At 33.2% G+C, this 14,967-nt stretch overlaps 1 protein-coding gene across 3 annotated transcripts in view; it reads left to right on the forward strand.

Annotated features, from left to right (window-relative positions):
• Positions 1-14,967, forward strand: part of LOC118187912 (dyslexia-associated protein KIAA0319-like protein) — a 268,310-nt gene that overhangs the window by 40,374 nt on the left and 212,969 nt on the right. For 2 of the 3 annotated variants that reach the window (XM_085809395.1, XM_085809396.1), the window contains exon 3: positions 5,177-5,461. The exons of the other annotated variant lie outside the window; for it this stretch is intronic. In XM_085809395.1, coding sequence (XP_085665521.1) covers positions 5,177-5,461 — 285 coding nt within the window. The remainder of the gene's footprint in view (positions 1-5,176; positions 5,462-14,967) is intronic. 3 annotated transcript variants of the gene reach the window in all.

A 14,967-nucleotide genomic window follows, 5' to 3' on the forward strand; every position in this document is an offset into this window, starting at 1 on the left:
TTTGTGATGGGATCAGCCAGATTATCTTTGCTTGGAACATATTTTAGATAAAAAATTTCCCTGTTCAGTAGATCACGAATGAAGAATAGCTTTACATCTATATGTTTCGTTCTTGAGTTTTCTATGGGTGATTTTGTAAAACTTATAGCAGGCATGTTATCCGCAAACTATACTGGTTTTGAAACATAGTTACTTGCAATTTTAAACTAAATGCATTCATCCAAAATGTTTTTAAACCAAACCAATTCTTTTGCTGATTCAGTCATGGAAATAAATTCAGCCTCCATAGTAGACAAACTCACTCCCCTTTTTTAAATGTATGCCAAGATACAGGTGATTCTCCCAAAAAGCGGACACTATATCATCTCTGCTTGAAGCAAAATCCGAATCTGAATATATATTGAGCTTCAGTTCCTTGCATACCAGTTTAAGTTTGTAGTGTCTGGTATTTGAAACGTATCCTAAAAGTTTAAGTAATCCTTCCCAGTGAAATTTACCAGGATTACTTTGAAACTGAGAAAATATATTAACAGCATAGGCTATATCAGGACGAGTACGATTGCAAAGAAACGAGAGGCATCCTAAAACCTTTCTATAAGGATAATTTATCATCTCGGTCATTTCTTCTTGTATACTGGAACTTTGAGACTTTGAGTATTTCACACCTTTAACTATTGGAAGGGAAGTAATTTCTATTTTAAAAGACTTGGAATCGATTAACTATGTCTTCTATATATAATTGCTGATGAATTAGGACACTATTGTTCTCATATTCAAATTCTACACCCCAAGAGCTTTCTTGTTTTACCCAAAATTTTCAAATCAAAATGTGAACACTAGAACTTTTAATATCCTTTTAGCCTGAACTTTACTTTTTCCGAACATAACAATGTCATCAACATAAACCAACAGAATGAGAAAATCTTTAAATCGAGAGACACAATTACACCAATCAAACTTGGTAAACCCTAGGTTACATAGTGGATATTAGAGTAAACAATTTTGCCTATGATTAGAAAACACTAGATTTTGATTGCCTTAGCAGATTTAGCATTACCCAGGGTGCAGAACGGGGAGGCTTTCTATTCTACATGCCCCCCAAAGGCACTTCTTGGTTATATGATGATTACTTGTGTATAAATGAAAAAAAGCCCTCTCTGGTCCATTTGCAAATTAATTAAAAATCAGAAAAAATAAACCAATATTATATCTACAATTAAAAAAATCTAAACTAAAATTAAATAAAATTAAATAAACATCTACAACTCAAAACTATGAAAACGTCAAGCTAAAAAAACTATGTTCAACAAAAACAGTGGGGGAAAAAAAGAACTGCTGTAGTAAAAAATCAAAGACCTGACTAATAAAATTACCCCTGAGCTTTAGAATAACACCCCAAAATAATGAAACCTCCACCCCAAACAACAACCCTCCCCTCAAATACAGAAAATAAAACAGCCATGCTCCCACCTTTCTATTTTAGATGAGCTCATGAAGAAAATTCATCAGTGAAACAGCAATGCAGTTATTGATCTATTGTTTCAGTGATCCCACTCTGGGCACACCAGATGTTTGTTGTTTAATTTTAGTCAAGATTTCAAGTTAAAAATTTAAAACTAATATAGAATTAAGAGATCAGCATACAGCCAAGAAAATAACATCGAAATTTCTTTTCAAACTATTCCTTTTGTGTTCTAAAAAAATCTGGAAGTTTCTTTGAAAAATGAGGGTCTTTAAAAACTAAACGTGGCTGAAATGTATGGACTGGTTTGTGTTGTGATGACATCTAGTATTAATAAAGAAGGTTAAAAGTAATGTTTCCATTCACTTTTTCTGTGTGTCCAATGGCAATGTTTTTGGCAGACTGTGCCAGAAAGGGTTAAATAAATTAAAATACATAATTTGATGTGAAATTAAAATTTAATAAAATAAATTTTATGTTAATGCATTTTATATCAAAATCTTGTCATGATTAGTTTAATAACACATAGGTATTATTAAATAATATTTGTAAATTTGGAGTCCTCCTGAAGAAGCACAGCATGAAAACTTCTGGATTTTTCATATTTCAAGGTTGGTAGCTATAACAACTTTTTTCGCCTAGAAATATTTTAACTGGGGAATTGAATCAGTCACTGCTGAACATCTAGTATTTGTCACATGAGATTTGGATTAAACTTAGGTTCAATGAAAGGTTATTAAGTTTGGTGGTTGTTCATTTTAATAATAATAAAGCACACTTCACATTTGCTGGGTTTTTTTTATAGTCGTTACACTTTCAGCATGACAAACCATTATGTGATGAAATCTTTGATCTTCTATCAAAAGATCATGCCCACCACCAACTTTAGTTGTTTTGACGTAGTGCCTTCATTTTTCATCTACATTCACATTTCCAAGTTTATTTAACCTCTGAGAAAAAGCTCCCTGTGTACATTTTCGTGTTGATAATTTTCATTCAAGTTTCTTATAGAGGAAATCTATATTTTGCACTGTATTAAAAGAAAATCTCCATTTTCCTTAATAATGTTTTCTATTCAAGCGATAATAAATATTATTAAGAAAATTAAGGTTGCAATTAATTAGTTTTCCTTTGGATACAGTTAATGTGCAGATTCAAAATAAAACAGGCTTTTATATTTCTGCATGGGATTACAATCCAGTAAGTTAGTGGACCATTCTAACAACTTGATCTGGAACTGACTGAAATACTGCTTTGTGATAGACCTGCAATGCAGATGGTTATTGGCTTGCTGATAAATGAGTAGAATTCACTGAAAATGTATCAAGAATTATATGAACCAACTCATTACTTTAGTACCTTCAACATTATCCATTCATGGAATTATGAATGCCAGCTTTGGTGTTCCCAGTAAAGAAAATTACCATGCAAATACCATCCAGTTTAGTAAACTTTCTCGAGTAACAACCAAAATGTTTTGGCTTATCAACATACAATTTCTTTTCATCAACACTAAATTTCATTCCTTTTAGGTATTAATAATATGTGAACGTCACAATCATACATGTTTTTTGCCTGTAAAGACTTATAAAGCACACTTTGCATGTATTTACAATTCGAAACTAGGTCTGCTTCATTCCACTTGTTGTTCTTGTTATCATAAGCAAATGCAGAACGGAACGCTTGTTTACCATTTTTAGATTGGGTGTTGACTTCAGTTTGGCCTTTTTCGAAATGTGTTATCTTGTGTATGGCTTTTGAAATGACGAATTTGGAAATGTCCTATGAGAATTCTTGCCTTATTTGGTTTGTTGACAAAGTCTGTTTTGTGCTTATCCTTCACTGAAAGTCTTTCCATTCTCATAAAGAGAGGCCTTTCCATTCTTATCTTATACCAATCAATTCTTTAAACAATTTTGGATTTTATCATGAAACTGTGGCTGCAGTTTGTCATATGACATCTCCTACATCACACATAAGTATCAAAATTATTAAACAATATGAGGTAATGAACTAAAAGTGGAAAAATAAGAGCTGTATATATTCTTTCTCTGCAATCTGGAATGGAGTTTATATCCATAAAATTACTGTTGGCAAAACTAGAATGTGAATATCATGTTTTCACATGTATGGTGAATCGTATACAAATATTGGCTCAGATTTCATTATCTGAATATACAGCCTTGCAGTAGGCACTGCGGAGATATTGGAGAGGGGGCATTGCTCTTCATAAGAGTAGTAAAAGAGCGAAGAAGCAAATGCGCAGTAAGCCTGTGCTTGCCTTAACATTTATGCAAATATTTTAACATACATCTATTATCTTTACAAGAATCTTAAATAATCCTTTATATATATTTTTTTCTTATCCATGTTATATGTGGGTAAATTCATGGTTTACTGCAAGGAAATGCACAAAATGCAATTCATGATCTGCCAGTCTAAAATTCTCAGAGCAAGACCACAGATCTGAATTTGCAGTGATAACAAATTCTGTCAAGCAACATGCTTTTTCACCTTAATGTAAGTTCTTTTAAATTCAGCTTATATATATTTGCAAGTTGATTTCTATGACCATAATTATGTGATAATGCTTTAGTCATTGCCACTGTATTTTCAAACTTTGAGACATAATTTTATAAACAGTTTGGTGAAAACTAAATGCAGTAAAAACATACCTAAAATTTTCAGTATGCATTCAGTCAGTGCCTAAGGAAACTAAACCAACCTGAAGGAAGTAATAAAGGGGGAAAACATTGGAAAGGGGACAGTGCATCATAATTGGGTTTGGAAACTATAATTAATGTTTGCTAATATGCAAGAAATACATAAACTGTTATGCACATTATCTTTTGATGCACAGTATATGTTTGTACAGTAAAAGCTCGCTTATCCAGAAAGCTCAGGAAATGACGAATTTCAGATATGTGAAAATTCCAGATAGTTGAATGTATAAAATACAGAATTTAGGTCAGAAAGGCCAAATCTATGGACAAAGTTTCCATGCTAAAATTATAAAATCAGTTATCTTATTTGTATTCTTTTGATACCTGAATACTGTAACTTTAAAAATACTCCCAAATATTAATAATTGTTTCGGAATGATAGGAAAAAATAGAACTTGTATCTTTCTTTACAAAAAGTTAACCGGTTTAATTGAGAATTAATTGAATTTACATTAAACCAAAACAAACTTATTGTGATTGTGTTGCAGCATTATGCTTACCCATTATTAGAAGAAAATCACATAGTTTAGCAACAACTTATGTGTGTTAATAGTATTACAAGCTCTATAATCGCAGTTTGAATCTTTCATTTACTAAGTTTGTTTGGGAATTTTTTTTTTCTTTAAAATTCTAAAATAAGTCGGTTACTTGAGCTTTCCAGTTAATTGGAATGCCAGCTAGTTGGGCTTTTACTGTATAATGCAAAGGTGAAATATAAATGCTATACCTTGATCAGTTACAGTAGCATATGACTGGAAAATGTCCATTTATTTCTGAGCATATTTTGAGATTTTGAAGATACATATTTTTCATTTTTATTTTTTAAATAGTTCTGTTAATTTTCTTGCTCATATTTTGCAATTTATATTCCGTATGCTTTTTATAAATGAAGTCGTAAGTTGAAACCTCTAGTTCAGTAAGAGTAAAAAATGATATTGTTTGTTTTGTATTTTTCTTAAGAGAAATTTTACACGTATTATTTTCCTCTTAGAAAACCATATAGTTTGTCCAGGTGTGCCATTTGAAAATGTTTTGGTTAATCCAAAGTCTACTCCATATGGCTATTTGTCTGCTGGTAGATATAAGAAAGTTCCTGCTGTTGAAACATTGAGTGATTGTGTGGAGGCATGTTGTGATGACAATACTTGTAATGTGGCCTTTCTTTTTAACACATCTTGTTATTCCATTCATTGTCGTAGTTACAAGTTATGCAAGCCTCTTAAAAGAAAAGGAAAGAAATTTGAAAATTCTTTTGTGGTGATTATTCGCAATCCAGGTAGGCATTTTTTTAAAAAAAATTTCAATTATAATTTTTTTCCCCTGTTCTGTTAACGAATTTTTCACTGAAGCGTCAGAAAAAAGGGAATATCTGTCTAATACTTGACCAATTCGTTTCTGAATCATACAGTGTAGAAATTTGATAGAGCATTGACTTTGCTAGGTCTGTCTGAGCTAGATTATAGGCAATAAATGCTTCCTGAAAAATGGTTCGAAATTCTGTAATATTTGTAGGTAGTGGGTTTGTGCTTTGAATAGAATGTTGCATGACATCCAAGTTATGACTGATAATATTAGGAGCTGTAATTAGGGAAGGTGATTTTATGACATCAAACTGAATGTACCTCAGACCACAACTTGGCATTTCAAGATGTACATAGTGGTACATTGTAATAACTGGAAGAGGGAGACTTATCAGAGTGTATGCATATAGTGAATGTGTGTATCACACAAAAGTCTGTTAATTTAATGGTTACTGGTTAGAGAAGTTTGTAGACATAAGAAGGGTTTCTTATTCATGGCAGCTGAATACCACCATCAACGTGTACAGCCCCTTGTTGACAAGTTGCATCCACTAATTCATGAGAGTTTTTCCATATGCAAACTTGCCCAAATCATTTTGAAACACAGCCTCTCCATTGGCAATGTTCTCAATCCCAGATGCACAGATCTGCATGTGCTGAAATAAAGAATGATAGTCAGATTGAGCATTGGCTGTCTAAGGCCCATACCATTAGAGTAACATTGTATAAATGGTATATTGTGTCTTAATTATTGTGTCTTAATTGTATACTCATTATGTTAGTGGAGGCATCAACCTTGAACTGCAGTGTTATTTGTGATGACACTGCATATGAGTTACTTGAAATCATATCTAAAAGATGTTTTTCACAATCATGTGGTATATTTTGACGACCACATTGCTGCTGTCCATCCAATTTTTTATTGAAATTCTTGTATCTAAAGTGAACTCTTGAAATGGTAAAACATGAAATTTGTTAAAACGAGGTCATGACATTTTACCTTTATCTCTAAAATATCATGACCCATTTCATAAGCATCTACTATTATACCTTGCTGCAAGTCATAGGAATCTCAATATCTGCTATTTTCATTGAGCAGTCAGCTGTGGAAACTGCTATAAAAGACATCTTTTGCAATATACACGGTGCTTGTAGACAAAACCGTTAATAAAAAGTGGGGTGTGGCAATACATTTTAAATGGGATCATCTATATTAATTTTTCTGGCACTTCAGTGTATACAGATTTTTTATTAAATTGCTATTATTATTATTTTTTTAATATTAAGGAAAGTGAGTTACATCTGTAAAGGAGGAATTGAAATATAAGTTTAGACATTAGGAATTCAGATTATTGTATTAATTCAGTTTTGATTTATGGAATATAAATATGTACTGCAGAGAAATAATTCACAAATGATATTGGGCTTTAATCATGTTTCTTGATTATGTTAGTCTCTGCTTTGATTATAACCATTTAAGTGCTAATCAACACAAGACCATTGCTGTATTTTTCCCTTGATAACTTTGTGATGCAAAATGCTTGACGATATTATGAGTAATTACTGAATTTAATTATTAAAGCTTGCTTTCACAGTTTATGTATATAATTCTTTTATCTAATAATACAATTCAATTTTGCATGTGATAGTAGTAGATAACAGAAATAACTCTTAATAACTATTTTTCATGAAAATATGAAATCGGATTTTACAATTTCAGTTGCCTCTTAATAATGAAACAGGCCAATTCTAGTCGCTTATAAACTGTTTAATTGTTTCGGATAGATGTAGAAATGTTTACTTTTTCGTATAATATATTGCTCAGGAGTTGAGTTAACAATCAGTATATGGGCAGTAAAGAATGTCGGTTAAGGCAGTCCTGACTTAAAAGTTAGGTAGATGTAGACTGTGTCATCTGTGCAGAGAATCCTAGTAAAGCTATCTATTAATTATGCATGTGTAGAAATTGCTTGCCTATTCTTGATTGCATGAAATAAAAAGGTCAAAATTAGTTTCAACTCGTTATCGAAAGTTTTATGTTGGACTCGCCAGTAATTATTCTGAATAAAATTAGTAACATGATTTAAGTTTCTTCAAAATGTATCAATAAATTTATATTACTACTATATGAATCTAACAATGACTGAGAAGTAAAGTACTATTCAAAAGTTTGCATTTTTTTATTTAAAAAATAATTGCTAACTTATTCTTTTTCATTAGCATTATTCTTTTTCTTGTTTGAAGTATTTCTGATTGTAACGAAGACATTGATCTTGAAGTCCTATCTCTAGTTAAGACAGAATTAGAGAAGTAACCTTTTCTTAGCGCATTCAACTCGATGCATGCTTTCTTTCAGGCTTTATTTATGATGATATCAAGCTTTATTTATGATTTATTTTACTTTAAATTTAATTTTGAGTATGACAAGGAAATACACACACAATTTTTTGCAACCCCATGAAGGAAAGCAAATATAAAAAAGATATTTATTACACGTAAGCAGTATAGCATGAAGACAAAATGATTAAATTTGTAAGCATTTTGGAGGTTTACAGTTGTGAGAAATTAGTAGAAATAGATGCCACCCTGGGCAGCTAAAACGGCCTTTAGCCCATTAGGCATGGAGTCAAACTGGGCTTGGATAACAGAAATAGGCAATTCATTCCATGCCTCTTCAGGTCTATGCCACACTTCATCAACTGTATTAGCTGGAGAGGGGAGGCGGGCCAGTCTCTCAGCAACTCATGACCAGATGTTTTCAGTGGGTGACAGATCTGGAGACCGTGCAGGCCAGGGCAGCAATTGAATACCCTGTGTATCGAGGAAGGTGAGAACCCGATGTGCAACATGTGGTCTTCCATTATCTTGTTGGAACATGATGTTTGGGGGCTCAAAGATAGAAAACAGTCTTTCAGCAACCCATGACCAGATGTTTTCAAAGGGTGACATGACACCTCTGGAGACCGTGCAGGGCAGGGCAGCAATTGAATACTCTGTGTATCGAGGAAGATGAGAGCCCAATGTGCAACATGTGGTCTTGCATTATCTTGTTGGAACATGGTGTTTGGGGGCCTCGAAGATAGGGTACTACCACTGGACATAAGATGTGAGAAATGTAACCATGTGCATTCAGATTACCATCGATCTGAACTAGAGATATGCATGTCATGTGCCCAATGGCTGCCCAAACCATCACACAGGTGCAGGACCCCTATGCCGATATCGCATGCAAGCAGGCGATGTGCAGTCTCCTCGGACACTCTATACACATATACAGCCATCAGAATACTGCACGTAGAACCAGCATTCGTTTGAAAATTCATTTGAATTGTGCCACTCCTGTAACCAGCTTTGTCATTTGGTGCATCAGAATCGCCGTCTCTTTCTATGCTGCATTGTCAAGGGAAGCCAAACTAATGGTTATTCTGCTGCAAAAGTGGACGCACCTTACGAGCTGGTATTGGGCGTGCTGCAAACATGCTCCTTTTCTGACTAATGGTCCGTGATGGGGTTGTACGGTTTTGCAGAGCTGACGTCACAACATGTCTGTCCTCTCTGGCATTAGTCATAGAAGGGCATTAAGATCCTGCATGCTGTTCGGTATGTCCCTCAGCAATCCATTGATTCCATATTTGCATGATAGTGGTAAGATGTCAACCGGCGATATCACGGAACTATAATCTGCACTTTCGATAGGCAACGCTTCTGCCTCTATCCAGTTTTGAAACTTGTTGATAAGCATTTCCTTTTCTTATTCGTGGCATAACATGATATTCTGAGCAAATTCTAACCTTACAAAAGCACTTTCTGAATGAGAAATCCACTACATGACTTTTCTTTTATGCAGTGATTCAGATGTTGATTCTCCCTTCTGCATTGTCTAAATGCGCTGAAATACTAATCATTTGCATATTCCAACTAACTTCTTCCTTTCATGTGATTTTGACATTCGTCAGATCATTCCTTCCTGGTGTTGCAATTTTAATGGCCAGCAGTATAAATCTGGTGAGTATGTTGGATGAGGAATAAAAATTGATGCCCACTGGGGCATGAAATGGCACATTTATGTGAAGGAAGATGCAATTTGTCCTACATTTCTTTGTATAATGTTATCTTCACAGGTTCTCCTTAAGCTGCCTCTGTTTATCTCAGTATAATTTTGCATTTACTACTGAGCTAATAGAAATAATTTTTTTTAATAATATTGATAAAAGTGATCAACTTTATGTTGCTTCTCAATATTTGAAATTTCATTGATAACAATAGATTAGAGAGGATGGATTTCGTTTTAAGTTGATACTTATAAATTCAGATTGTATTACTAGTAGTGAAAGGAAGCTTTAGTCATTTCTAACTTGCTGAGTGGTAGCCAGATTTATCCTTTCATGTATTGTAATAGAAAATTTCAGTGTTTCAAAATAAACTTCCAAATAATTGATAATGAATTAGAATGAAATATAAATTATATTAACTAGTATACAAAAAATTGTTTTAATGTGCAGAAACAGCTTTAACAACATAATGTAAAATTATAAAATGCAATTTCAGATTCAATAACTGAAGAAAAGTAAGTACAGGGAAAATAATTATAGCAAATTTTCTTTGGTTAAAAAATGATTTTTGCTAAATAACAACTTCGGACTTTGAAATGGATGTCAGAGAATATTACTGAAGTAACATGTTTTGGCTTCGTGATGGCTTTTAATTCTTTGATTAATAATACTTCAACGGTTTTCCATGATATTCTTAGTTACTACTCTGGAGTCACCACCCAGGCCTTGTAGTTTCTTCTGAGCTCTAAAACTTGGAAGTAATTCATGACAAGTTAAAATAACTCAGCTATGAAACAAAAATGTCTTGCTGTTACTGATTTGAAGCATCAAATGTTAAATAAATATTTGCATGCCACTAACTATTACTTATCTTCTGAAAGGTTTATGAACTCACTGTAATGTAGGTATATCATTAGCAATTTGAGATACTTTTACTCTCTGAAGTCATTTAATGAAAAGCAAAAAGAGTATTTTAATTTATTGTGCATTTTTTTAAAATTGCATCGAGAAAATAATCAATTTTTTATGTTCTATTTCATAAGCAAATACTTTCATGATTGGTTACATTACAGTGTACTGTTTTGTTTCTCTGTTGATAAGTTCTTAGAATGGTTATGCTGCAACTGTTAGTTCATCAAGATTTGATTCTTAGTAGCTGAAATAAGTTTGTTTCTTCTGCATATAATGTGAATATGGTTAATTTTCCTTTAAAGGTCCTTCATAAAGCATCCAGTCATTTTAGCAGATAGCCGATAGTGCTTAGACGTAATGAATAATTAAACCAAACCATTATTTGTCGCACATTTTGATATTTAGAAAGCACTTTAAAAATATGAGATCTTTCAGTATTTTTTACCACTAGCATACATGAACACAGACTTGTCAGAAATGATTTTATGTTCATTGCATCAGATAAAATTTGCTGAATTTTCATATGAGAGTATGCTAGGAGAGTAATTTCGATTTGTTCATACTCATGTTTGATTAATATAGTAAAACTGAATGAGGAAAGTTAGAAAATGGTACACCAAAGGTGCAGATATTGCAGATTACAATCCTTCATGGTTATTTCATTCACTTTTGCATCATTTATTGATATCATGCTAGTGCTAGAGCTTATTTTTTCATGACAATTCCTTTGGGGATTATCTGCTGATAACCAAAATTCTCCACTGACTGAGTGGATAAGACTGACTAACACTGGTAGTTTGACCAACTTGAAATCCAGCAAATGGCCTAGCTTTATGAGTATTTTCATGGTTTCCCCATATGTGATGTAAATATGATCGACTTTCTGTTTGAAAGTCCTCCATAAAGGCCTTTAGAGATAGCTTTTGCATGCTTTCCCATATTTGCCTAAGCACAAAAAATAAACAAAAAGTATTTATCTGCCTATAATTCATGTAAGCCTTAGAAGGAGATACTGTTATGAAAGGCTTTCTAAAGAAACTTAGCTCACATTCATGGAATAATTTGTGAAAATTCTTTGCTGTCAACACACCAGTCACCAACAGATAAACATCAGGCAAAGTACTAGCATTTTTTTTATTTAAGCCATGCAACCCCTTGTTTGTTTATGAAAGAATTTCCACCTTTATCATCTCGGTTTTCTTCAGCACTGGTAATGCTTTCCTTTGTGTCTGAAGTAACACTGGAAGTCTTTTTCAGTTTGACTTCTAGTATTATTTCAGACCTCTTTCCCTCCCCCCGGATGTGTCTCCTTACTCATTTCAGCAGCATTTGCTTCATTGGAGTTTCTTATTTCAGTGGCCTTATGTTTTGCTTCCCATTGGTTGACTGCAATCATGTCTGTAAGGACTTTCCACTGCACTTTCATTGTTTCTGCATTAAGCATTAAAAGTGAACTTCAGTTTTGCTGCCAATTGTTGGTGATTTGTGTTTCATAAAAATTCCCTTAAATAACTGTGCAGTATGAAAGGCATATTTTAATCTGTGATGAGATAAATAATAACTCGTACAGCAGGGTAAACTATAAATTATCAAAGGAAAGAAAAAACAGAGATAATGCAAAGTTCTGGAAATATTTCAGATTACCTAAATTGCTTGCAGGGTAAACTCCAAAACAATAATCACAGAACAGAAGTTCATCCATATAAACATACTAGAAGTCTCAGTCTAGTTGACTAATGGCTGTTCACAGGCTGCTGTTTATTGGGTTGCTGCTACAAAAAAAGTCTAAACATTTCTGGAGGCTTTGAAAAAAAAAAAAAATCATTTCTCCTAGGGCTTTGTAAATGTATTTTCTGGAAACCCTCAGTGTTGGTGAGAAATTGCCAAATGATGCCAGCATAACAAAAAACAAAAAATTGCTAATGCCAGATAGGAGAGTTGCTGTCAATATATGCGGCTCTGCGTGAAACTGCTTTTATAAATCCTGTATTAATCCACGGAGAATTTAAAGGTCTACAGCATAATACATAAAATGAACACTTTAAAAACACAATAAATGTCCACAGTTTTAAAGTTAAATAAAGTACACAAAAAGAAATATGAAAGTATCCTGCAAAATGCATTAAATAGTTAGATAAATAAATAGAAACAATACATGGCACTACTAAAATACAATCAAATTAGAAATAAATACAAATAGTGGTAAAATTTTACAACTGTTATACTTTCTAATGCATAACATTTTCAGTGCACCATACTATAACCTCAACGATTATCACGAAAATCAGGATTTTGAAGTTAAAAGCATAAAAACCTTTATTTTTGGATTAAAATACCAATGAAAAATCTATGTACAATTTGGTTGCTGAGACAAATTCGAAGTGGGAGGTCACGTGATGACACGAGGTGAATGAAGTATTAGCCACAGTGATAGGCGTAGTGAAATCTAATTAGTACACTGATACTTGAATATAGAATTTAAATACTCATAAAATGAAAAATTAAATAAAATAGAGTCCATCATCTGACCAGGCACAAAATTCATTGCACTTTGTCAGAGAGATCACAATAAACTGTACGCTGGGGCTATGTACAATAAAATGGATCTAATTAGGGTTAAGTTGAGCGTTCTTTTAATTTTAATGTTGTGTTTTGATCTACCAATTAATTTGTAAAGTGCCATGAAGGCTTTATTGACTTTATCTACTTGATAGATGACATTATCTTTAAATGAGAGGCACTCGTCAAGAATTACTCCTAAATATTTCACTGAACTTGAATCTGGGATGATTTCATGCACAATTTAATGTCTGAGTTTGTTCATATATTTTGTTTGTATCTGCAAAATTGGATGATATTACACTTTGCTGTATTAATTTTAATCTTCCAGAATCGACACCAGGTGGTGACAATGTTGATATGAATTTGCAAATTATCAAGAGTGATCTGTGGGTTTTTTTGACTAAGGGAGAATTGCTGTGCCGTCCGCATATTTTAGAGTCTTTGCATTTAGAGGATTTGGTAGGTCATTTACATAGACATTAAATAATTTAAGAGAAATAATTCCACCTTGCGGAACACTGCTTGCCATAATTTTCTTCTGTGAGAGGGAATCATCAACTCAAACTTGAAGAAAAGTCTTTTTGAGGAATGAGATAATGAATTTTATATAGCTAACAGGAAACATGAAATTATTTAATTCGTAAATTAAGACTTCGTGGCAAACTTTGTCAAACACGTTTTCTATGTCAAGAAAACGACTTTGTGAAAAAATGCATCTGAGATGTATTCGACCAAATTCAGCACCTGATATCCCTTGTCTGATGCACACATCTCCTTCTATACTCATGTATAATGGAATGTCCATGTATGACCCTGTGACATTAAGGGTTTGGCTGAAAGGAACATTCCTGGCTGTTCACCATGGGGTTTTTCTTCAGCTGCATGGAAAGCCTAACTGCCCACATGCATGTTGAACATGCGGATTTGGTAGTCTTTACAGCACTATTTTTCTTTTGTTCCCACTTGCATGTGTCTGATAAGAATGTTGCAGATTGTTATTTGTTTGAAACAAATTTGGTAATTTTTCTGTTTGAAGTAAATTGTTTATTATATTGCTCATTTTTAAAAATGATTGCTTGGAGTAGTAGATGCTACACTGCCTCCGGCGTTGTGTATATTACATGCCATACATTCTATTTGTCCAACGTACCTGAAATTGTAATCATTTCATGTTTGTATTTTAAGGGTTCTTTAAAATAAGCCTAGGTTATCTTAGACTACGATCTCGTTATTTTTGCCTCACATTAAAATTGTAGCCGGTTTAATGTCCAGCAGCGTACGTTATGCCTTTATTTATTCCAGATTTAGAGCTTTATTTATTCTACCAAAGTAAAAAATCAAATGAGGTTTAGTTTGAAAAATGTAAAGAGTAATTGAATGTATTTGTCAAAAATTAAGCTATTTTTAAGGACCTGTTTTATTATACATTTGAGATTATTTCATATGATCCAGGTATTGATTTGTATTTGTCTTACATGCCAGAAGTTTTCTAAATTTGGTATTAAGTGGACTCAGTCTTATAGTACAAAGATGGTTCCTGATATTTCTGTATTTTCATTATAATATCGCTATATTAAGCACTAGCTATAATACGCTGCTGGCCACCATAAATGCAACACTTTGAAGGAAGCATGCAAATAACATGAAATTTACAACATGCATTAGTGGAGGTGGGATATGCAAATGATTAGAATTTCAGCGCAGACGCACATCATGCGTGCTTGTGGCGCCACTTCAAAGCGCTATTTAAGGCTTGGAGTTTTCAACAATTTCAAGTTTGTCAATTGTGTTTTTTTTTTGTGGTTTTTATAAACAGCGATCATTGATCAAGTATCCGAGTTTGACAGAGGAAGGATAGTGGCTTACTGAGAGTGTGGTTTATCTTTCAGGGAAATCGGTAGTCGTTATGGACGAAACCAAACAACTGTAATGCGGATATGTGACCGTTGGATGCA

This window comes from Stegodyphus dumicola, chromosome X2, assembly GCF_044657685.1.
Source record: "Stegodyphus dumicola isolate Sdum_Otavi_A_Nest chromosome X2, ASM4465768v1".
Lineage (NCBI taxonomy): Eukaryota > Metazoa > Arthropoda > Arachnida > Araneae > Eresidae > Stegodyphus > Stegodyphus dumicola.